The 26121-nt window shown below is 37.1% G+C and overlaps 1 protein-coding gene across 2 annotated transcripts; it reads left to right on the plus strand.

The window, feature by feature from the left end:
- On the plus strand, window positions 1-26121 carry LOC133314813 (ubiquitin-like-specific protease 1D). 2 transcript variants are annotated; one of them, XM_061516339.1, is made up of 14 exons: window positions 1-556; window positions 854-920; window positions 1425-1519; window positions 1607-1848; window positions 2698-2746; window positions 2933-3015; window positions 3116-3148; window positions 3234-3329; window positions 9011-9113; window positions 10319-10416; window positions 11415-11537; window positions 20923-21037; window positions 25421-25528; window positions 25596-26121. In XM_061516339.1, exons 1-14 carry the CDS (start codon window positions 233-235, stop codon window positions 25797-25799), a joined length of 1740 nt encoding a protein of 579 aa, XP_061372323.1. In that variant the 5' UTR covers window positions 1-232; the 3' UTR covers window positions 25800-26121. The 2 variants fall into 2 exon arrangements, with proteins under 2 accessions (XP_061372323.1, XP_061372322.1); XM_061516338.1 differs by having other exon boundaries at window positions 2702-2746; window positions 3088-3148.

The following is a 26121-nucleotide window of genomic DNA, read 5'->3' on the forward strand; positions in this document are numbered from 1 at the left end:
AAGCAGACCTTACAGGAGGGCAGAAGAAGAGAAGATCCCTCACGCGGCACAGCACGCACACAAATGAGCTTAAATGGTGCGACACTCCCTCAATTTCACCCTCCACTTCTTCACTCACTACCTTCACACCTAATAGGCTAATAATATAACAGTAACAGTAACCCCTTTCCCTTCCCTTCCCTTCGCTTCCCTTCTCTGTAACAATCACTCACTCAAATGCATATGCATATGCATGGAGGAACACAACCACAAACGTCCTTTGTCCCTTGATTGGGACACTATCTTCGCCGATAGAGCCGGCAATTCGCCGCCCCCGCCGGAGCTCATCGTCAAACCCTCCGCCGATATGGTCTCCGATCAGCAACCTCCGCCCTCCGACGACAGCCTCAACCAGCTCAAGGATCGCCAGCTCATTGACATGATTCGGAGTCAGAAGAACACCCTCGAGACCACGGGCAAGAGATTGCCCGACAGTGGTACCAAGCTTCGTGCCAGCATCAAGCGTTGCGAAGAAGAGCTCACTCGCCGGGAAGCACAAGCGAAGCGCCGTCAGGAGGTTCTGCTTCTTAGATATGCCAATACAAGAATTTTGTTTTTTGTTTTTTTTTGTTTTTTTTTTTCTTCTCCAATGTGAGTTTTTGTTATTGTGCTTGATTGAGTCATTGATTTTAGAATTTTTTTAAATGTAATCTATGTTACTTGTTTCATTTGTTGTTTTTATGTATTAAGTTTTATGGATGTATTGTGCAATTGATTTCTGTGATTTCTTGTTTTTGCAGGACTTGTTTGTTCTCAGTTTAATTACTTATATTTTGTTTTTTTTTTTTGTTTTTGGTTTTCCTTTGTAGAACAGGAAGTTGAAGAGGACCAGGACCTGAAGAAGCCCAGACAAGCTACAGGCTCAAGTGCTGTTGACGATGGTCTGTTTTTTAAAGCATGCAATCAAGTAACAATTCCTATTATGGGTCAAACTTGGGTTATTTAGGATTTCATTTTGTTTACGCGATAATGATAGGATTAAATGGGAAGCAAATGAATGGATTGGTTGAAACTTGAAAGTCAAGCTTGGTGTTAGTAGGGAACCTAATGATATGATATGATTGCTCCCAGAAAGTGGCTATTGAAACCGATCTGTAAGTGTATTTTAATTTTAATGCCAATGCCATTGTGGCTTGATGATAAAGGCATGGTATTTGGGTCCTATCTATTATTGATTCTTTAGTACAAAATATCTTGGGTATGGTATGGTCTACCATGTGTCATTTTTGTTCATTGTTGGAAAAAGAGGAAAAATTTGTCATTATTAGTTTATGAATCTCAATATTGGAAACCTGACATTTAGTGTGATATATCTCTAGAGCTGGTGGCAGCTCGTGATTAAATTACTTGTTTGTCGGGTACTAAGAAACTGAATGATTTTGTAGGTGTGTCTAATGACTTGAGACAAGAGAATACATTATCTGAAGCACAGTCACAATCCTCTTTTGCATCTTCTTTTGTTAAGAAAATGGAAGATGATGTAAGGTCCTCTGCATCATTTGTAAAATACTCTATTTTTCCTTTCTAACTTGCCTGATACTACCATATCTGACTTCAATTTATTAAGGAGACTAATTGTACGGAAGTCAATGCATTCACAAAAGAGATGTCACATTTCAAACATTGCAACAAACAGATGATGCGAGACAATGGGGAACCTAAAGGAAGAAAGAGAGTTCGGTCATCTTCAAGACAATTTCAATTCCAATGCCCTAGCAATCTTTCCAAACATGAGAAAAGTTACAGGGCAACTTCTAATTTCTCTCTGCGGAACATTGGGAAAAACCTGTCAAGAAGCCTTTCAAATGTGTAAGAGAAAATGTCTTCCTTATGGTTTTTCATTCCAATTCTTTAGAATAGTAGCAATATTGTGTGATTTTTGCATTGAGATATGTACCTCATTTAGTCATTTTGCCATTATTAGTTCTGTTAACATGTCTCTTTTGTTTGTCATGAAATTAATGTACTTAATTTCTGATTGTATGCCAATTTACAAGTTATATTTATCCAGGGGTATTCCTTAGTTCATAAGGTTGTTTAGCCTTTTATAATTGGGCTGGGATCTATGGGTAGTTGGGATACACAACAAAGGCTAGTCCATTTCATCCAAAAGTACAAGCGATAGTTATCTCCTTACCTTATTTTTCACTCCACCTGCTTCTTTGAACTTGAACGTAGGACCTGGAGAACCCATTATGCTCAACCATTGGGGTAACTCTTAGGGACTAAGTTTTCTAGTTGCTCTTGGCAGTTTTTGTTTACTAAATTATGGTCTAGTAGTTCACAAGTTTGCAATCATTGTTGAATAATCAGGGCTATTATTAGTTATTATAGATAATATCCTTATTTCTTATCCCTACAGCTTAGGAGTAATCTTTTATTACGGATTTGAATTGTAATCCTTTAATATTACATCATTATTTATTTTAATATTGTTTCCCCTCCTGTTGTACTGGGGTTGTATTCAATGCTCATCTTTATGTTCAACATCATCAATTGCTACAGAAAATTATTGATAAGGTTTCCTCTTCTTCACCCTTTTCTACTTAAGCTGAAGATGGTGGCAGATAGGGTTTGTTAGTTTTGGTTCTAACTGGTATTTCTGAATGAAAAAATTCACGATGTTGGATTCTTGTTTTCTTTTTCCCCACCTGGTAGGAAGCTTGCTTCTCAGACAATTCAATCAGATGACTCAAGGTCCAGGAAGGTATGTCTATATTTTCTTATTTATCCATTCATATTTTGTTGTTAGCTTATAAGTATAACTTTTGGCAGTTGTAGTTGTTAGTTATACAAGCCCCAATTTGATAAGTAGTTTGTTCATGATCAGACACATCTTTAGCTTCACTAATTACTTATAAGCGATAAGTTATATATCACATGTTTCAAACAGGGTCAGCCCATTGTTCTTGATGATGACGATGATGAACCTCATATTCTGGAGAAAACAGAGCAAGAAAACAAACTTGCTGAATAGTAAGGGAATCTGATTGCTTTAATATGTTTATCTATTTATTTATATATTTCATCTTTAGATGATATCCTTAGTTTTATTTGTGTGTCTGTCTCTTTTCAGCCTGAAAGATACTAAGATCTATTTCCCATCAAGGTACTTCAAAAGAGTAATTTAACCATAATTTTCTATATTTAATTTATGTTGCATGACCTTTTAACTTTCCATTGTGATGGCTCAGAGATGATCCAGAGTGTGTTGAAATTTGTTACACAGACATAGATTGCCTTGTCCCTGCAGGCTTTTTAACATCAACTATTATGAACTTCTACATGCGGTAAGTCTATTTGGGCCTGTCCCTCTCTTTCACCATGCAGGTACCTCTGAGTATTTTTCTTTTTGTGATGAAGAGAAAAACACATAAGTTTGGGGCCTTCTTTCATTTGTTACCCTAAAACTCATAGGATGTGATTTGGTGGGAATGTAGATGGAAGAGAGTTAATCAATGCATGCTTGATTGATAGGACGCTTTAGAGGATTCATCTTTTTTTGTTTTTTGTACAAAAATTTATAGGATTTGAGATTCTTATTCTGTTTTTTTTTTCTACTAGTTGCCACAAGAGTTATTTATTCTTCGAAAAAAAGTTTTTGTTCATGTTTCAATTGAGTAAACACTCATTTTTGTCCTCCAAAGAGATACGCGACATCACTTTGGTCCTCCATTTATCAGCGTCATAAAAATTGGTCCTTTAGTGATAATTAATACCATCAATTTTGTCCCCCAAGGACCATTGTGATGCCATTTTAAGACTCAATTGGATGGCAAAAATGTTACATTGAAGGACCCATTCGATATCATGCATATATTTTGAGGTCCAATGTGATATCGTGTATATCTTTGGAGGACCAAAATGGACATTTACTCTTAAAATTTAAATGCTGTGAAAATATAGTGACGTAGAACAGGTGGCCAAAGTGCTCTTCTTGGTAGTATCCCCTAATAAACCCAGAGTACTCCTATAGGTTGGAGTGCTCATCCGACTCATATCAAATACTCTATATGAATAAAAGAAATTCAGTATCATATAATAAAATATAGTGAGTACACTAATGGTCTATTTATAGACTAAACATAGCCAAACACCCTAAGAAGTTATTCTTATTCTAAGCTAGAAAGAGATAGTCCAAAATGGAATAAAATCCCTAAATAACAAATGACAATAAATAATCTCAAATTGGAAACCCTAATTGAGAAACTTAAAACCCCAAGTAAATAACACAACTAATCGGTCAATCTACATTATTCTCCCCGAGTGAGAAGAACTCTTTCTCCGGAGAGTTAAAAGATAGATAATGATCCATGTTGGAAATCCAAGTGTAAGTAGTGAAATCCCACATTGGTTAGAAATGGACTAAGTGAGGACCATTTAAGTGGAAGGACCCATAAACCTAAAATCTTAAGGTTTTTGATTGAGATATGGTGTTCAAGCCTAGTTATTGTGATGGGTTTGTTGCTTAGCCCATTTGATAGTAGTTCTCCCAAACCATGGGTTCTCTCTATTACCCAACAATGGTATTAGCAATGTTATTAAAACTGGCTAAGACCAGCTGGTAAACTGGTCATTTGGATGGTCCTAGTGATTTATTCAATCAGTTATGCTCTCAAACCATTTTGGACCAGTGATAAGTGGGTTGGCTCGCCCGATTTTCTGAAAACCTGTTGACCCAATAAATCATATCAAAACCTGTTTCAAGCAAGGCTGGCCCCACATCCAATTTCTTGACATAAATCTTCTCAGAAGGTTTATAAAGTGTGTTTTTCCATGTTCAGGTCGATGTGAAACTTCCCACGTGTACATACAAGCTTTGTCTTCAAGAATTGGTTGAGGAAATCAAACTTCCAAGATAGATAACTTGGTTCCCATCTCAAGTCTCCTTCCCATATAAGTGAGAAATCTGTGTTGAGTTCCTGAGATAGGGTGGTTTTTCTTGTGAGGAAGTCCCATAGTGAGAGAAATATATACCATTTCCATGGAACATTAAAGCTGCTTCTCTTGTCTAGAACTGAAAGCCCCCCTCCATGGTTTGCATTCCCATACATTAAAGGGTAGTCATCTTTATAGTGTTTTTCAATGCCAACCTTTATGTTGGCTTCTCTATTTGTATTTAAGAAGACATTTTTTCAGCTTCATTATCTTAAAGGAAAAGAAAATGTAATCATAGTTCAACATGTTATAATAATACATGGAGTAGTTTTTTTTTTTTTTTGATTGTTTAAAGCAATCTAACTCTTGCAAACTATGAAGCAGCTGCTTTTAAATTTAAATCGTTGTATATATTGTTAAACTACTTTTTGACAGTTCAAAGGTTGCCATGTTTTATGAATATAATATATATCTACTCCACAAACATCAAAGTAATTTCATGCTATAAGCTCTTCTGCAGAATTCTTGAATGTCATAGACGCTTTTTTTTTTCCAAAATGGGGAGAGGTAGGGGGGAGAGACCATTACTTGATGCCCAGTATTGTGCATTAAGGAAGGTGATTAAGCTTTTTCATTAATATATATAGTTATGTATAGTCATTGGAAATGCCCAGGCAAACTTAGATTTGTGTCTATTATGCAAATAGACTTAAAGGTTACAGATGAAAGTATTGGCAGGCTAATCAAAAACCTTCGCGAGCAATTTAACAATGATCTCGAGTATTTTTGAACTTCTCAACAACTATGAATTTTTGTTTCTTATACATATAATAATATCATCATTAGTTTAGGCTGTATTATGATTTCTTTAAAATTTTTAGTATTAAATATGGATTTTTAATTTTTTAACCGGTTCTAGCGGTTTAACCAATGGCTTACTGATTGAACCAATGACCCACTGACCTAGTACCTTGGCCGAGTCAATGACCGGGCTGGGTTTTATAACATTGGGTATTAGAGCCAATAGTTGGTTGACCTGTGTGAACTGTTAGAGAATAGTATAAACAATTAAAAAATCTTCACCCATCAGCTTAAGCTTTTGGGTTGAATTGGTTCTTTACATGGTATCAGAGCCTCGTGTCCCGGGTTCGATCCTCACCGCCCCCCACTTTCTTTTGTGGAATTTTCTTAGCACAGGTAGGTGGGCCTGTGCATTGTCCACCCTTCAAGGCCAGTGGGCTCTCGTGTGAAGGGTCGAGTTAGAGAATAGTATAAACCATTAATAATCCTCACCCATCAGTTTAAGCTTTTGGGTTGAATTGGTTCTTTACATGAACCAAGTATTTAGATATGGTGGTTAGTGTTTGGGTTTGATAGGCCAGCCCATGATGTGGAGCCAAGGACTTGATGAGTGTATCCAAAGCCTTGATGTAAATCCGGTCCACGTTAGCCAAGGACTTGATGAGTATAGCCACTTATTGCGGTGGGTTTAGCCCATTTGACGGTAGTTCTCCCCTACCATGGGCTCCCTTTTTTCCCAACAAATTAAATTTTTGGGTTGGATTAGTTCTTTATACGGTATCAGAGCCTCTGTGATCAAGTGGTCATGAGTTCGATCTTTATCGCCCGTATTCTATTAATAAATAACTAAATATAGTGAGGTTTCTTAGCTCACGTAGGAGGACCTGTGCATTGTTCATTCTTTAAGCCCATTGAACTTTTGTATGAGGGGGCATGTTGGAGAAGTATAATATAAAACTATTAATGTGGTCTTCACCTAACAGTTTAAATTTGTGGTTTATCCATGTAGCATCTGAAGTAGGACGGTTCTTCCACTTCAGAAGAGTAATGGAAGAGCCGATGTACTCCCCATCCAAAACAGCTTCGATCTTTGGAAACTGTAAAAACGACTAGAGACAACTGGGAGGCTGAAATGTCCCTCTGTAAGGTGTTAGATCCTCCACATTAAAAACTGGACTAGTATTCTTATTATTAGGCAAATCAAGTAAATATGCTCTGGACCTATATTTTTTTAAATAAGAAAAGGCCCAACAACTCTAGCATGTAACTCTTCAAAGGAATGTTTGGGCTATAGTTTTGGATGAACGCGTACCATTACATAGTGACTCACATTGTAATTCTGAGCTCTAAAGTGCACATTAGCAGTAATTTTATAATTATCACTACTCAAAGCAAACTTACATCTAATGTCAACATTTAAATCAGAAATGTAGGCAACAAAAGACTTTGTAGATTATGAGGGTCTAAATGAAATGGGCAGAGACACAGGATCAACAGGCAGGCATTGGGATATACCACGGTCAATCTCAAATGTGATCTTACCAATAGACCTGTTAACAGAGCTATTCTTGGCAAACGCAGCAGTAGATAAAACTAGATCCCAGTTTCCAGATTTATCCCCAACAAGACACCTAAGAAAATACCCAGACCAATGTAATGTCATGTATATCTTTCGATGACCAAAATGTCACATTGAAGGACCCAATTGATTACATGTATAAATTTGGATATCCGTTGTGAACTTATGATGTCATGTATATCTTTTGAAGACCAATATGGACATTTACTCTTAAATTTTCAAAATGTTATGAAAATATTAGTTATTTAATCTTATCAAGTAGATTATATATTCTTTGTCTCTTAGAACTTCTGACATAATAGCATTGTGCCCTCTATGGGGTTGAAACTTGGATCGATGAACTATTCTTGGTTGAGTATTCATGAGTGTTGAGATATATAAAACCATTAATATAGCCTCACCCAACAACTTAAGCTTTTGGGTTGAATTGGTTTTTTACATGGTATCAGAGCTTCAGTGACCACAAGGTCACGAGTTCGATCATTACCGCCCTCCACTCGTGGAATTAAATAAGCATAAGGTAAATCAAAAATTGGGCCTATGCAATAATCCACGCTTCAAGCCCAAAGGGCTCTTGCGTGAGGGGGCGTGTTAGAGAATAATATAAAGCCTTAAAAAAACTCTCACCCAACACTTTAAGGTTTTGGGTTGAAGTGGTTCTTTACATGGTATCAGAGCCTCAGTGTACCAGGTTCGATCCTCACCGTCCCCCATTTTCTTTCAAGTGGAATTTCTTTCTTCGCATAGGTAGGTGGGCCTGTGCATTGTCCACTCTTCAAGCCCAGTGGGCTCTCGTGTGAGGGGGTGTGTTGAGATATATAAAACCATTAATATAGCCTTACCTAAAAGCTTAAGCTTTTGGGTTGAATTGGTTCTTTACAGTGAGCATAACATCTAGGAATTTGATAATGCTCCGGTGGCTTATAGCTTACCAAACTGGAATTATCTACTTGTCCTTTAGGGTGTAAGCAAGTCTGAATCAAACTGAATACTTGAAGTTTTGGTGTGGCTTGCGAAAAAAGATATGCTCAAAATGAGCCAAATTTAAAGCTTGTGTTTGACTTGTTTATTATGATACTTGAGTTCAGCTTGTTTAGTACGTTTGTAGCTTGATTATGTTCTTCCCTTTATCAAATCTCTTCTTCGAATATTTTAAACTTTATTAATTTAGTATTTAGTAGGCATTTTTATGCTAAAAGATGAAGTAAAAATAGAAAGGGAAAGAAAGGAGAATCTGTGAACATGAAAGTTAGGTAATCAAAATTGTCCAATGGAATTTCATTTTATTAATTAATAAAAATTAATTGTTATTATCTATATCCTTTTTTATCTAAAATTGTATTATGAATTGTTATTAGTTAATAATATTTTATTAATTGTTATATATATATATATATATATATATATATAGAGAGAGAGAGAGAGAGAGAGAGAGAGAGAGAGAGACTCACGAGCATATAGTAAATCAAGCTTGAAATTCACAAATAGCTCAACTCATTTACACCTGTACCCGATGGTACTACTCTCTTACTTTTGTTTCATTAACTGTTATTTTATTATCTATTGAACTAAATTATGTTATTGCTTTTGTGGTCCCTTTAAGAATAGTCATGCTGACAACTTGAATCATACTGCAGTACAGTAATTGTCCTTTGACATATTTTGCATGTTTAGTTATTGCACTCTCTACTTATGACATTTTTAATTGGCTAGGTATTTACAGCAGCAAGCATCTCTAACAAATAGATCGTTATCTGACTACCATATTTTCAATACATATTTCTACAAGAAGCTTAAAGAAGCTGTTTCCTACAAGGTACTTAATTATCTTCCTGCAAATTCATAGCTGTAATTATTTGATTTTTCTTTCAGTAAGCAGACTCAATCTTTATGATACAATGCATTACTGTTTGTTCCATTCCAAAGTCCAAACATTGTAAGCCCTTTGCTGGTTGACTGGTTTGACTACTGGTTGATAAGTTATTGGTGCTATTATTTTTTGTTATTAAATATTTGTTTTGCTTGATGACTTTGAAGGTATATTTTGAGATTAAATGTAACTCATCACCAAACATGTAAATTGCTGACTCAATAACAGCTTCTTGGGCACCAGAGTCAAGTAACTTTTACATATGTATAATCATTTTGTAGTTTTATAGCAAGTTTCCTTTGTTGCTTTTTTGTGCTGTAGGTATTTAGGACAACTACTACTTCTGATTCACAGATTAGAATGCATGTGAAATCGTGCCTAAAAGTAAAGTAAACTGAAGAATAGAAAGCGGGAGGGATAAGTGGATAACAGATATAAGAAAAGAGTGAGAAAATAGAAAGCCAATGGTGTGGTCAGTGGTGTTAAGAAAAGAAGTTTAGTTAAAATTTAGAAGGATAATGGAGAGATAAAAAGGAGATTAATGATTGAAAATGATTGTTAGAGAAATATAATATAAAACCATTAATGCGATCTTCACCCTAACAACTTAAGCTTTTGGGTTGAAATGATTCTTAATATATGACTAAATGGTCTCAAATTCAATCCTCAACGCCCCCATTCTATTAATCAATAATTAAATAGCATAGAGTTTCTTAGCATAGGTAGGAGGGGCTTGGGCATTGATCATCCTTCAAGCCCAATGGGCTCTTGTGTGAGGGGACATATTAGAGAAATATAATATAAGACCATTAATATAGCCTTCACCTAACTAACTAAAGTTTTTGGGTTAAAATAATTCTTAACAATAATTTATTCTGATTTTTAATTACATTAATGCCTATATTTCTGACATGAATAACTTTAATTAACATTTTACAGAACAATTTATTTTACAAACATTTGAATAGATAAGAGTCTTGGAGCTTTTGGGGGAAAAATATGAATATGAGAATTTGTCTGGTCGGTTCTCTAGTAGTTTTAAAGATGCTTTTGTTGTTAAAGTTAATTTCTCCACTTGCATCCCCCACATTCCCTTCTTTTTGTACTTCATTTAGAACTTGCTCTAATTCATTTTCCATTGCAATATCCAGGAAAGTGACAGAGAAACGATCTTTGCAAAGTTCAGAAGGTGGTGGAAGGGTGTAAATATTTTTCAGAAGGCATATGTTTTGATTCCAATTCATGAGGAGTAAGTGTTTTTGTTAGCAGTGAAATTTTGTTTCAAAATGATAATTTCTTGTAAATGGTGGGAAGTTCTTTTTGTGCTTTCCATTGAATTAGTTTCTTATCTGAAGAAAATAATATTCACATGATAAATATGTATTGTAGGAAACAAGAATTTAAATAAGATAAAGGGTGCTATTCTAATGGAAGCTGATGCCATTTAATAATTTAAATAAGGAAAGAATTGCTGCTTAAGGCATTGATTGACCTGATGTGCTGAACGTTTTCAGCACTTGATCATGTTAATTCATTTTTGGTAGTTATCAAGCAAACACCTGTAAATCATCTTTCGTATTGAAAACTTTCATTTTTAGCATTGAATTGAGTTTTCAAACATGTAAATTCAACTATGTATCAGTTAATCTTCTGTATCAGATGCATCTAACTTCCATTGAATGCTAGTCTGGCTAGTGGCTAGTAGGATGACTTCAATTAACTAAGATATGGTTGGTTTACCAATTTCAAGGTACATGTATCTCCATGTCATTTTAATACAGTAGATCTAGAGAAACAAAAAAATGGAGAATTGGGATGGTTATAAAGGAAAATCAACTTATATAAAGCAATGCCAGGATTTTTCTGGAATCAGAGGCTTAAATCAAATTTTTTCCAGGAGTATGTTTATTTTGCTTGTTTGTAGTGTTCAACTCATGGTTAGGGGGCTTCTTGTGGATGGTTATGGGGCTTAGGTATATCTCTTCTAAGTCTCCTCTTCTGCCATATAATAATATTCTTATAAGAAGAAATAGTGGCCGTGGGTACAGAAAAGCTGGCTAGAAGAATAAGTTAAGGATGTGGATTGTTTTAAGTGTAAACTTTTATACTTATTTGTCTATGCTTTTATTCTAGTGTGCACTTCCTGCCTAATATTTGTATTTGACATGAGGGTCTTTTTATATCTTTGTCTGCCTTGTCCCTCTACTCATTTCTGGGTTTATTACTTATGATGTTTAATGTATTCAGTCTTCACTGGAGCTTGATCATTATTTGTATCCCGAACAAAGAAGATGAATCGGGGCCAATCATACTTCATTTGGATTCTTTGGGTCTTCACTCTAGTAGATCAGTTTTTGATAATATTAAAAGGTGAGACTAAAAAGAAGCGCTTTTATAATTGTATCCCATTAACCATGTGGCATTCTGTTCATCCATGCTCTAGTGACTAGCTCTTAAACATTTCTTGCCACTTCCCTGCTATTATGTGGTCTAAATATGTTTTTATGTTGGTTGTGAGGGTTGGCGAGATTGATCCTAAGCAGAATTCACGATGAGGTATTCTTAAAAGCAGCATATGTGATAAAGTCTTTTTGTAAGCAGCAAATATGATGAAGTCTTTGTATTTTAAGGCAATCATTTTTTATTTTTTATTTTATTTGTCAATTTTATAGAGAAGTATTGGCAAATATCTCAATATATTATTTGCTAATGGGAATTGTCAGAGATGTAAAATAAAACTTCTTATGTGTTTAGTTCATGACATGGTGTTACAGTCTGACTGACCAAGTGGTTTAGAATTCCATTATTGCCATTTCCATTATTCAACATCAACATCATTTTTATCCCAAATTAGTTAGGGTCGATAAGATTGAGGGAAAAGAAAATAAATAAGAGAGAAGTAATAAATAAATATAGGAAAAAAAGGCTTAAAAAGGGCCATGTGAATCATAAGAAATAACTGTCTACCCCTTTACAATATTTATAGCTTTCCTCCAATCTGTCCAAAGGAAAATCGTACGCAAATCTGTCTTCCACCTCATTAAATTTTGTTTTACTACTTTTCCCAAAGTTAGTTTCGACCGATCTCTTCCCCTTTGTATCCTTCTATTGATAACAAACTTTTGTTTTTACGGGATCATCTAGGGGTCTTCGAAGAGTGTCCAAATTATCTCAATCTATGTTCTCTCATCTTTTCATCCATTGGTACACTTGAGATTAAAGAATAATTGTATATTGAATAATGGTGTGTTGCAATGTACAAGAACTCTCTATTTAAAGAGACTAAAAGACTTAATGGGCTAAGCCCACAAGATGGGGGAATATTCTATTATATATACACTAAACTATTCTAACACTCCCCCTCGGTGCATATATATTGTAATCATCTAACTTGTTACAAATGTATTCAACTCGAGGACCTCTAAGAGCTTTAGTAAAGACATCAGCGAGTTAATCATTGGAGTTGACAAATGCCGTTTTGATTTCTCTTGACTGAATCTTTTCTCGAACGAAATGACAATTGATCTCTATATGTTTGGTTCTCTCATGAAACACAGGATTAAAGGATATATGTAGCGCAACTTGATTGTCATAAATGAGTGTCATGGGCTGTTTTTGTTCACAAAGATGGAGCTCCCGAATCAACTGCTTTAACCAGATTAGCTTGCAGGTAGCAACTTCCATTGCACGATACTCGACCTCTGCACTCGATCGGGCAACAACAGTTTGTTTCTTACTTTTCCTAGAAATTAGGTTTCCTCCTAAAAAAGACACAATAGCCTGAAGTAGAGCGCCTATTTGAGGGTGATCCTGCTCAACCTGCATCTGAATAACCACAAATTTCTGTATTTCCCTGATCTGAATATAATAAATCTTTCCCTGGTGCTCTTTTGATGTACCGGAGGATCCTCACAACAGCATCCCATTGAGAATCACAAGGAGAGTCAAGGAACTGACTAGCGACACTAACAACAAAAGAAATGTTCGGTCTAGTCACAGTGAGATAATTAAGCTTCCCAATCAACCTCTGATAATGTCCAGGATCAGATAATGGCTCTCCTTGTCCGGGTAGTAATTTGATAGTAGGACCCATTGTTGTATCAACCGGCTTACACCCCAACATACTAGTCTCCTCTAGGATATCTAAGGCATATTTCCTTTAACAGATAGAAATGCCTGTCTAGGCTGTGCCACCTCAATCCCTAAAAAGTAACAAAGCTTACCAAGATCCTTTGTTTGAAATTGACTGAACAAATACTGTTTTAACTGAATCCCAGCTTGATCACTTCCCGTGAGAATAATGTCATTGACATAGACTAACAGATAGATGCATTTGTCAGGAGATGTGAACCTATAAAACAGAATGATCGACCTTACTGCGGATTAAGCCAAAAGCCTGAACGGCAGAACTGAAACGGTTGAACCATGCCCGAGGAGATTACTTGAGGCCATATAAGGACTTACAAAGTCTGCTCACCATCCCAGACTCCCCCCCCCTAAGCAACAAACCCAAGTGGTTGCTCCATGTAAACTTCTTGTAAATCACCATGAAGAAAAGCATTTTTAATGTCTAGTTGAAGGAGTGGCCAATGACAAACAGCAGCGAGTGCAAGAAACATTCGGACAAACGCCATCTTAGCGACAGGAGAGAACATGTCACTATAGTCAAGGCTGAAGATCTGAGTAAAACCTTTGGCGACTAAGCGCGCCTTGAGACGGTCAACATGGCTATCAGGTTCAACCTTGACAGTAAAGACCCACCGACAACCAACAATAGACTTCTCTAGAGGAGGAGGAACAAGATCCTAAGTGCCATTGGAATGAAGAGCAGTTATCTCATCAAGTATCGCTTGGCGTCACCCTGGATGAGAAAGTGCTTCACCTGTGGTCTTAGGAATAGACATAGAAGAAAGATTGGAAATAAAGGTGTAATGAGAAGTAGAAAGACGGTCATAGCTTAAAATGGTATAAAGAGGATAAGGGTTATAAGTAGCACGTATACTTTTTCTTTGGGCAATGGGAAGAGTCTCTGGCAAAGGAGCCGGAGGGGAAGAGATGACTGGAGAAGGTGATGAGTCACCCAGGGTCAAGTCCACAGGAGGCACTTTCTGATGACGCTGATAGGTGGGAAAAAGGTGGTCTGCAGGGATGGAGGCAAGAGGTCTTTCCTCTGGGAGAGAGTCACTTGCAGCTGGTAAAGACAAGTCAAGAAAAAGAACAGGAAGAACCTGATCAACCTGTGACAACTGAGACGGGATAGAATGAAAGAGTTGTTGATCAAGGAAAGTGACATCAGCGGAAACAATATAACGCTTAATATCAGGAGAATAACAACGATAACTCTTTTGAATACGAGAATAACCAAGAAAGATACACTTAAAGGCTTTGAATGTTAACTTGTCCTTACCAGGAGTGAGATCATGAACAAAACAGGTACAACCAAAGACATGTGGAGATAGAGGACAAAAAGGAACATTTGGAAACAATAGATTATGAGGAATATCATTGTTGAGCACAGATGAAGGCATACAATTGATGAGAAAACAAGAGGTGAGTACGGCATCCGCCCATAAGTGAAGAGGAACCTGCATATGAATAAGAAGGGTACGGGCAGTTTCAATAAGATGTATGTTTTTACGTTTAGCCACCCGATTTTGTTGTGGAATGTGAGGACAAGTGGTTTAATGTAAAGTACCTTGTGTAGCCAAGAAATTAGAAAAGTCAAAAGAAACATATTCCTTAGCATTATCACTACGTAGAATACGAATAGAAACACCAAATTGAGTATGAATCTCAGCAAAAAACTTTTTATAAATGGAAAATAACTGAGAACAGTTTTTCATTAAATAAATCCAGGTACAACGGGAATAATCATCAATAAAGGTAACAAAATACCGAAAACCTAAAACAGACAAAGTACGACTTGGACCCCAAATATCTGAATGAACAAGAGAGAAAGGAGTATCAGCTCGTTTATTGACTCACTGGCAAAGGAGGAGCGTGTATGCTTCCCTTGCTGACACGACACACAATGTAAAGACTAAAGACCGGATAAAAGAGGAACCATCTTCTGTAACTTTGAAAGGGTTGGGTGACCGAGGCGATTGTGGATAAGTTGAGATTCTATGAGAGAACATGTCACTGAAGGATGAGGCACAACCAGATAGTAAAGCCCCGGTGACTCACGACCCACTCCAATCGTCTTCCAGAATGGTTAGAGAAAGTAATGGTGCAAGTGAGGGAGTGGACCAAGTTACTAACAAAAATTAAGTTATAAGGGATGCCAAGAATGTAATAGATAGATGTCAAGGTAGAGGTTGGACGAGCTTGTCCAATCCCACGAACTGGGGCTTTGGTTCCATCAGCAAGGGTAAAAGAAGGTAAATGATCAGAATAAGTAAGAGATGTAAAGAGTTCCTTATTACCACAGAGATGATCGGTAGCACCTGAGTCAAATATCCATGGGCCAAGTGATGTAGAATGAGAAACATAGGCAACGAGATTACCAGTATCTGGAGCAGAAGGCTAAGATTGAGGAGAAGCCTTCTTGAGATGAGTCTACAGTGTAACATAGTCCGCAGGTGAGAGAGAAATTGAACCTGATGACGCAGTGTCTGACTGAGCTATATTCGCAGCAGGAGAAAGTCGCAGGTGAGGATACTTCGGGTAACAATGATCTTCAAAATGATCAAGTTGCTAACAATAATTATAACGAGGTCTCTGACCATGTTCGCTCGGGCCCTGGCCACGACCGCAACCACGTCCACTATTCTCGCGAGTGTCATTTCGGGAAACGAGTAGTGGAATCAACAACAAAAGATGAATTAGGAGCAGGAATTGGTTTCTTGTTGAGATTCAAGAGGCATTGGTAGGTCAGTGATAGACTAGGATCCCCACTAGTCAACTATGAAGCACCGATACGGCGTTTTCGATACGTTCTCGATGATACAGGATGTCGATTACCAAACAATACGTGTCCGATACACGTATCTGATACGTTGGAAAAAAATTTAAGGAGTATCAGTGCTTCATAGCTAGTCAAGATAGTGTCACAGACAACATCATATTCCTCGGGAAGACCAAAAAGAGTGGTCACCAATCACCATAAAGAGAAGTTTGAAAGTAGCCTTTTGTAGGCCATGAAAAAAAAAATTGTGCGGAAGAAGCAACCTTTGCCCACCCTCAATCATGTTCAACCCATGAATCATGCAATAGACATGTTAGGGGTTTAAAGTTGATACCTTTATTCGAATAAGTATTCCTGATTAGATGCGTTCTTGATCAATTCTTCATACTTGAAGAACACGAGTCCTCCGATGGAAATCCACACCACCTTGTTGTCTTGTAAGAGAAGAACGCTTCTTCGAATGCCCAATGTCCTTCAATGGAGGTTGCTAGACTCGAGAAGAACAGAGAGTGAGTGGTGCCTTTGGTTATTCCGAGAGAGGGAGAGATAACCACCACACTGATGTGTGTTGGCTAGGGTTTCAGCGGAGAAAATTAGAGAAGAAGAGTTACAAAATTAAGGAAGAAGAGGGGCTATATATATATGTGGCGCCTCATTAACCTAAGACTAAGTCAAATCAGCGTCCTCATCAAATCCCAATCTTATTAGGTAATTTCCTTAATTTTATCCAATTAATCCAATTGATTGGTTTTCCCAATTTCTGCCAATTGGTTTCCTTAATTTTATCCAATCAATCCAATTGATTGGTTTCTCTAATTTCAGCCAATTAATTTAATTAATTGATTTTCTTAATTTTGGTCAATCAATCTAATTGATTGGTTTCCTTTATTTTCTCCATTTTCATTAAATCTAATTTAATGACTATATTTAAAGTCAAATTTCAAATTTCAAATTCGAAATTCAAAATTAGAATTTAAATTAATTTTATTTAAATTCAAATTTCAAATTCGAAATTCGAAATTAGAATTCTAATTTTGAATTTCGAATTTGAAATTAGAATTTAAATTTTTTTTTTAATTTAAAATTTAAATTAATTAGGTTACATCATGGATTAAGTTCAACTTGGCCCATGATGCTACCTATCATCTCTTAGCCCAATATGTGGGCTTTACCAACTTAGGCCCATTATCCCTTATTGGGCCTAAACCATAGATGCTCGAATTCAAGACAACTTAAGGTGTTTGTGTGTGACCCATCAGGCCCAACATAGCCACTGACATAAATCCATCTAATGACAGCACAGAGCACTAGCAATGCTTTGTTGTCCTAGAGCTAGTTGAGTTCATCGAATAATCAACCTGTTATACCTATTTGGTTACCGTGCGAATTGTCCTTTCGTCTCGGTTATCCGTCCTATTGACCTAGGTCAAGGAAAACGTATTAACATCTGCGGTCTAGGGTTAGCTTTTGCCGAAACAGGGAATCTTTATTTACGGACTCTAAAGAGCGAGCCATCTCATGACTCCTTTACTATGTATAGATTCCCGAGTCCCGTAAATGTCATCCCGAGTTCACGGTCTACGGATAACCTAATCTCTCACAGAGATTGACAAATTCCTTCAGCTTGTCACACTAGTCCTGAGTCCTTAGGACATGCCCAAGAGTATACCTACGAGTCTCCATGTTTCAGGCAGACAAGGTATACAATCAAAGCAAGCTTTCCATAGCACAGGACTATATGACAACGTCAGGTCTAAAGAAAGACACACCCAAATAATAAAAGACATTATCTATTGATACTATCTGTGAGATTTCCTTGTAGTGTCTTTGTGGGTCAATTTAGTGCGAGCTATTCTCCAATAGGTCCACCCATGAGTCAGCTAAGACATTTCCATGTCTGTAGCTCACGAGGACTTTACCTTGCATCTCCATGCAAGTAGCTGAGTCGTGCTAGTCTTACCCGAGATCACCAATGCCCATTATTGGTATCTCTAATCTAGGAACATATTTCTAGCAATGGACGTGTGGTGTCATTGAGCCCTTCTGATTATGATCCCAATCACAGATCCTCAATGTGACATCCGTTCCATTCCAAGGGCTTTATCCAGTTACTCGTATTCAATATTTGAGACATGCAATATGAAACAAGATAAAGAATACTTTTATTCATAACAATAAATAAGTACATGGGTCCATCTGACTCTCAGATTGTCTCTAGGACACCTATGTATGTTTTCGATATACAGGTGCATTAGAAGGGTAAAGCAACATGTTCAAGTACGCCTGCATCAAATATCGACTTTTGCTAATATATGTTTCCATTTGAATATCAGATGATTTGCGCAAATTCATGAGTTGAGGTATAATAGAATAGAGCTACTGGATATCATTAGTGTAGAGGCGTTTGGCTTCCTCCCACATTTCATAGCATCTCTGAAAATAATAGAAAATATCCAAAACAATTGGATCAATAGACTGCCAAAGAATATTCAGAAGTTGATTATCAATCCTTTCCCAATCAGATTTCTCAGCCTTAGGGATATCAGTAGATGGAACAGTGAGATGACAGCTTGCCCCTATCCAAAGAACCAGGCATGAACAAAGATGGCCCAATTTTTGTAATTATCAGAACCCTTCAGTTTGGAAGAGGTAATGAGCCCAACATTAGTAGAGATGATTCCTGAGGAAGTTTTGGCAGGAGGAGAAGGAGAGTTAACCTTCGAGAGATCAAGGGACGCTGCTGCCATTAAAGACAAAATATAACAGCCGTAAACGAAGGCAAACGATAGCCAATCAAGAAGAAACACACGTCTAAAGTGAGACCCACGAAGAACCAAGCACAGATCTGGAAAGGGGGGGAAAAACCGAGCTAGTCTGTCCTGGAACGACCCTAAAAGGACGCCAGAACAGTGCACACGCGCCGGTGAATGGTGGCACGTGAGCAACACGCGCATGGAGAAAGAGCCGAGCGTGAGGGCGCATGGGGACTCCTTTGGTGATGGGTTTTCCACAGACTTGGTCGCCGAAGAGAAAGGGCTCTAATCTTCAGGCTTTTCGGTTGAAATTGACGCCAGAACAATACTCCGGTGGCTGTGAACAGTGACGAATGGTGGTTCTAGCAGCAATCGGTGGTTCTGACGGTTGAAGAAACAAGCTGGAAGGACGCACGACATAGAGGATTTGGTGGAGGGTCACATGACTGATGATGATTTGCCGGAAGGACGCACAACAAAGTAAAAGAGAACACTCAAGCAGTGGGCTTAGGGTTTTAGCGGAAGCGGATCCCCAGAACAAATAGCTATGATACCAACTTGAGATTAAAGAATAATTGTATATTGAATAATGGTGTGTTACAATGTATAAGAACTCTTTGTTTAAAGAGACTAAAAGATCTAATGGGCTAAGCTCACAAGATGTGAGACTATTCTATTATATATACGCTGAACTATTCTAACAGGTACCACTGTTACCATTTGTCGTAATCTTCATTCCTTTATCTCAATCCATGTTCTCTCATCTTTTCATCCATGGGTACCGTTGTTACCATTTGTCGAAATCTTCATTCCTTATCTTATCTATTCTTGTATGACCACATATCCACCTTATCATTCTCATTTCCAATACTCCCATTTTATGCTCATTATGAAATTTTCCTTTTGGCCTTATAGGATTTTGTGATCACTCAAAAATCCTGATTCACTATGCTATTTCATCTAATCTGCTCTAATTCTATGGTTTACATCCTCATTAATCTCTCATGCCCTTTTTGTAATATTGATCCCAGATATCTAAAAGCATATTTATTGGAAACCTCTTGTCCTTGCATATGCATGAAATCTCGATTTCCTCATTTTGCCATAACAAACTCACATTTCATGTATCCACTTTTACTTTTACTTTGTCTTGACGTAAATCCTTTAGACTCCAACGTGCTTATCCATAATTTTAATTTATTGCTAACATTAGCCCTAGGCTCATCAATAAGCACAAGATCATCTACAATAAGCACACACCATGGCACCTTGTCTTGGATATTTTTTGTTAGCTTATCCATAACTAGGGCAAAAAGATAATAGCATAACTGATCCCTCTGGCAGCTTGGCATCCATCACGACTGTCGTGCGACTCTTTTCTCCCCTAACAGTGTGAAACACTTCAGAAAGAGAGGGTAGTTTTTCTTTACCGAGAATTTGAACCCGAATAGGATCATATTCAGAGTTGAGGCCTGCAAGGAAATCAAGGATTCGATCCCTTTCAACCGGTGCTACAAGGGCGGTGGCATCCTCAATGCATTTCAGCTACAAGCTCTTGTATTGATCCAACTCGATAATGCCATAATATTTTGTTAGAGAGAGAGAGAGCCCTGCCTAGTAGAAAATATCTTATTCCTCAATTCATAGCATGTGGCAACATCCTGTTTCATGGAGTACATTGATCGAAGAACCTCAAATCTCAAGGACGGTAGATAAGAACATGCAATGCTGACTCACTTCAGGGTTCATAGAGTTCCACAACCAAGTCGTCATCATCCCACTCAGCAAACTTGGAATCTGTTTTGGCAGGAATAGGGCCTTTAAGATGAGCAATCTTACGTCATCCTTTGAGAATAGTACGAACAAGTCAGGGAGCCTAGGGTATTGGGATTTGCCTTTTTTTTTTTTTCTTAGACAATTTTCAGCTGGAACACTAGGCTGGCAGCCTGGCTATTTTACTAGGTTGAAACCCAGTCCTGTTCTTACAACTTTGCTTTGTTAGTCCATTTATATTACTATGTTCTGATTGGCTGTTTCTAGGCATTTATCATTAATTTATATATCAAACTTAATGATGTGAAGTTATGCTCTGCAGCTATTTGATTGAAGAAAAGAACTATTTAGATCGAGAACGTGTGTCTCTGGATATTTCAATTGCAGACAGAATATGGAAGCGCCTTCCTCGTAGAATTGAAGATCAAGTCATCTCGGTAAATTCGTATGCTGTAAATCTATAATCACGTGCTATTGATAGTTTGATGCTAACTACGATAGTTATTTGATGATATATTTATTTTTACCATTTGTTATTAAAAATGAATATTTGACCTTTAGTAAATGCTAGAAATGCTTGCTCTTTTCACAGATTGTTGCTGTCCAGAATGAAATAGATTGCTGATAGTGTTAAAATTCCTAAGACTTTCGCTTAGTGATCACATTTGAAGAAGTGAAATCCTTCTTTAGAACCTTGTTTGGTGAACAGCCAGAAAACCGAGTCTCTGATAACTCCAAGAAAAAGCTCTTTTTAACCTTAGACTTTTAATAAATGTTATATGGAACTTTTAATAAATATTATATGAAGCTGAATGTTGGCCAGCACATAAGCAACATGAGCATAAAATGAGAGTAGCAGAAATGAGGATGTTGTTAGTTATATAAAACCATTAATGTAACTTCACCCATCATCTTAAGCTTTTGGGTTAAAATGGTTCTTTATATGGTATCAGAGCCTCTCTGTCACGAGTTCGATCCTTACCCCCCTCCCTATTTAATTCATAATTTTTTTTTTTTGGTAGATTATTTAATTCATAATTAATTAAGTATTGTGGAGTTTGTTAGCAAAGTTAGGTGGGTTTGTGCATTATCCATCCTTCAAGCCCAATGAACTCTTATGTGAGGGGGCATGTTAGAGTTATATAAAACCATTAATGTAACCTCACTTACCAGCTTAAGCTTTTGGGTAGAAATGATTCTTTATAGATGTTAAGGTGGATGTGTGGTTATACGAGGATGAATAAGATAAGAAATGAAGATATTTGACTAGTACTGGTGGCTGAAAAGATGAGAGAGCATAGATTGAGGTGGTTTGGGCACGTAATGAGAAGGCTCCTAGATGCTCCCATAAGAACAAAAGTCTGTTACCAAGAGTTCGATACAAAGAGAGGTAGAGGTAGATCGAAATTTGTAAAGAACCAATTCAACCCAAAAGCTTAAGCTGGTGGGTGAGGGTCTTTTTAATGGTTTATACTATTCTTTAACACGTCATCTTACACGAAAGCCCATTGGACTTGAAGGATGGACAATGCACAGACTCACCTACTTGTAATAAGAAAATTCCACAAGAGAAAGTGGGGGGAGATGAAGACTCTGATACTATGTTGAAATAAAAAGAATTGTTTTTTCTGTATTGATTCTAAATGATTTAGACTGATAGGGAGATTAATACAAGAGAGAATGAGAAAGAATTGATAAGGATGACTCACCAATGAGTCATTAGTCCTATCCACTAATTAATAGGCTAATAGCAGATGAAGATCAGTCATGGGAACCTACTTAATTTTGGAAACAGGGGGAGCTACAGAATCCTCATCATCATGAGCCTCCTCAAAGTGGGACAAGTTTATAGCAGGCGAAAGCCTCCTCAAAGTGTGAATAACCCAGAGCCTCTACACTGGCAGGATTCTGAACCAAGTTCTAGTTTTAGCACCCCAACACTTGAGTGCCATGATAAAAATGATCTACACTTGCCCATTGCTCTCAAAAAAGGTACTCGATCTTGTACTACTCATCATATTTCTAATCATATTTCATATGAAAAGTTGTCCCCAGGGTTCCGTGCTTTCAATACTATGTTGGATAGTACAAAGATACCGAGAAAGATACATGAGGCTCTCAATGATAAAAAATGGAGGGATGTTGTCCTTGAAAAAATGAATGCTTTAGAAAGAAATGGAACTTGGGAGATAGTGACCTTACCAAATGGAAAACAGGCAGTAGGATGCAAATGGGTGTTTACAATAAAATTCAATGCAGATAATATCATCAACAAATACAAGACAAGATTGGTTGCAAAGGGGTTCACGCAGACTCATGGGATAGATTATCATGAGACTTTTGCTTTAGTTTCTAAGGTCAATACCATCCGAGTTTTCTTATCACTTGCTGCCAACCTAGATTGGCCTCTGCAACAGTTAGATGTGAAGAATGCATTCCTAATGGTGACTTACATGAAGAGGTCTATATGGATCCTCCACCTGGTTTTGAAAAGGGAAATGGATCGATGTGTAAAATAAAAAAGTCTCTATATGGGTTGAAACAGTCTTCTACAGAATGGTTTGACAAATTCACACAAGCTGTCAAAGGAAGAGGCTTCATTCAAGTACAGACTGATCATACTCTCTTCCACAAACACTCTTAAGGATGGTAAAATTGCTATTCTTATTGTGTACGTAGATGATATAGTTCTTACGGGTGACGATAGTGAGGAATTGAACTCCTTGAAGAAGTATATAGCAGCTCAGTTTGAACTGAAGGATCTTGGAACTCTCAAATATTTCCTTGGTATGGAAGTTGCTAGGAGCAAAACAGGCATCACTCTCACACAAAAGAAATATGTTCTAGATCTTTTGTTGGAAACAGGAATGTTAGGGTGTAAGCCTGCTGAGACACCTGTAGAACCTAATACCAAGTTAGGTATTGAAGATGGGAATGAGGTGGATAAAGAGCAATATTAGAGATTGATTGGCAAACTAATTTATTTATCTCACACGCGACCTGACATTGCATTTGCGGTGAGTATGATTAGTCAATTCATGCACTCACCCAAGGAGAAACATTTTAGTGCAGTCTATAGGGTGCTTAGATACCTCAAGAACACTCTAGGAAGAGGATTATTCTTTACAAAGGGGTATGAAAGGACAATTGAAATCTACACTGATGCAGATTGGGCAGGCTCATCAGTGGACAAGAGATCTACCTCAGGCTATTGCACCTATGTATGGGGAATTTTGTTACTTGGAGAAGCAAAAAGCAAACAGTGGTTGCAAGAAGTAGTGCTGAAGCAGAATTTCGAGCTTTAGCTCATGGAGTTTGTGAAGGAATCTAGTTGAGAAGACTTCTTCAACAGTTGAAGATCTCATATTCCCTACCAATAAAACTATATTGTGACAACAAGGCAGCTGTCAGCATTGCTCAAAATCTTGTGCACCATGATCAAACAAAGCACGTGGAAGTTGATCGCCACTTCATCAAAGAAAAATTAGATGATTGAAGTGCGCGTATGATGCATGTTCCTACCAAAGAGAAGACTGCAGATGTTCTCACTAAGGGTCTACACCGACCAGCCTTTGAACTTTGAAGACTTGATTGACAAGTTGGGAATGATCAACATTTACCTCCCAACTTGAGAGAGTGTAGGAAATTAGAATTAAAATATTTCTGTTTTTATTTTCTATTAATTAGTGGATAGGACTAATGACTCGTTGTTGAGTCATCCTTATCAATTCTTTCTCATTCTCTCTTGTATAAATCTCCCTATATAAGTGTAAATCATTTAGAATCAATACAGAAAAACAATTCTTCTTATTTCAATAAAATTTACTTGGGGGAAGGTAGTAAAACAAGACTTGATGGAGTGGAGATATAGATTGGCGGACGATGTGTCTTAGAACGAAATTGAGAAAAGCTATAAGAATCTAGATAGTCCCTTTTTAGTCCTTTTCCTCTTCATCCCCCCCCTCTCCTTATTTTTCCCTTTTCCTTTATCTCTTTTCCTTTTCTCCTTATTTTTCCCTTCTTTTCCTTTATCTCTTTTCCTTTTTTTTTCTTATTTATTTATTTTTTCCACACCCTTTTTTATTTTTACTTTTATATTTATATATATATATATATTTTATTTTTACTTTAATTTTTTTTTTATTTCTTTTATTTATTTTTTTGTCTTACTTTCTTACATGATTTTTGCCCTCCTATATATCTCTATCTTTTTTTTTTTTTTTTTGGAAACTGATCCTAATTACCTCTTTGAGGTGAATCAGAACCCTCCGGTATCCCCACGGGTTCGACTCTTTGAGCCGCCTATGGGACTAATCCAAAGTTCGGGTGCGAGTCCAAGGATTACGGTACTTATGCCCCTCCCCAGATGGTGTTGGTGGGATTCGAACCGAAGTTCTATCCCACCACTCAGTCCCCATGCTACCAACTGTGCCACCACACTTGGATTCTATCTTTAGTTTACCTTAATATACTTTTCCTTTTAATTGTTTATCTCGTTATATATATATACACACACACACACACTTAAATTTCATTTTTATCTTTTTTCAATCTATCTGTAGCTTTTATTTGGGTTCATCTACCACCGACCCCAATTAATTTGGGATAAAAGTATTATTGATGTTGATGTTTGAATAAGTTGACTGTGGCTCCAGCTCATTGAAGTTAGGTTCTTGAAAATTGATGCTAGGAAAGAAAGCCGCAAAACTATTATGCAGTATTTTCAGCACTTACAGTAATGTTTTTTTTCTGAATTTTCAAAATTGTGGGCTGTCCATTAATGCTTTCTACTTGTTGCATTTACACATGCTTTGCACCAGGTTCCCCAACAGAAGAATGAGTATGATTGTGGTCTTTTTGTACTGTACTTCATTGAGCGTTTCATGGAGGAGGCGCCGGAAAGACTGAAAAAGAAAGATTTAGCTATGGTAATTCGTCTGGTTGCTTTTTCATTTCAAGTAATGAATTTTCTTGATTGATACTTACCGATTACAGTTTGGCAAGCGATGGTTCAAACCTGAAGAGGCATCCAGTTTGAGAGTGAAAATCCGTGAGTTGCTTGTTGCAGAACTAAAAAATTCAGTCAGGCATAATATTATCTCAGAATCTTCCCCTCCTTCCTCATCTGCTGGCACTGCAGCCGAATGTGTTGAGACTTGCAAGGAGTCTTTGGATGAACAATCTGTTGATAGTCCTTGAAGTTGATGCCAGTGTTTTTGTTCGGTGTACAGACATCAATTCAGCTGGTTGTTTTCTAATGTAGAGTTTCCTATGGCCTGGTAAATAGTTCAACGGCCTTCGATACAAGAAAAGGTGGTTGACAGTATGCTATGCGCAAACAACAATGAACTAGTCTAGTTTCTAACCATTTCTTGTGGGTTAGGAGTTCCTTCCAAATGTATAGTAGGAAACAATACAGAGCTGATGACTAGGGGATAATAGGCAGAATGATAATCTACCAGTTTTGTACTTTAATCGTTGATCTTTTATAATTTCAATTGAAGTTTTAATTTTAACTTGA

Source organism: Gastrolobium bilobum, unplaced genomic scaffold (genome assembly GCF_033153095.1).
Source record: "Gastrolobium bilobum isolate Gb01-03AN ecotype WA unplaced genomic scaffold, APGP_CSIRO_Gbil_v1 utg11595, whole genome shotgun sequence".
NCBI classification, from domain to species: Eukaryota; Viridiplantae; Streptophyta; class Magnoliopsida; order Fabales; family Fabaceae; genus Gastrolobium; species Gastrolobium bilobum.

Bases quoted from the DNA above. Each gene is read 5' to 3' on its own strand.
- LOC133314813 (XM_061516338.1), top strand. From the start codon at position 233: ATGGAGGAACACAACCACAAACGTCCTTTGTCCCTTGATTGGGACACT. The intron at 557-853 runs GTTCTGCTTCTT...TTTGTAGAACAG, and splicing joins AAGCGAAGCGCCGTCAGGAG to GAAGTTGAAGAGGACCAGGA. The intron at 3,330-9,010 runs GTAAGTCTATTT...TTAATTGGCTAG, and splicing joins ATTATGAACTTCTACATGCG to GTATTTACAGCAGCAAGCAT.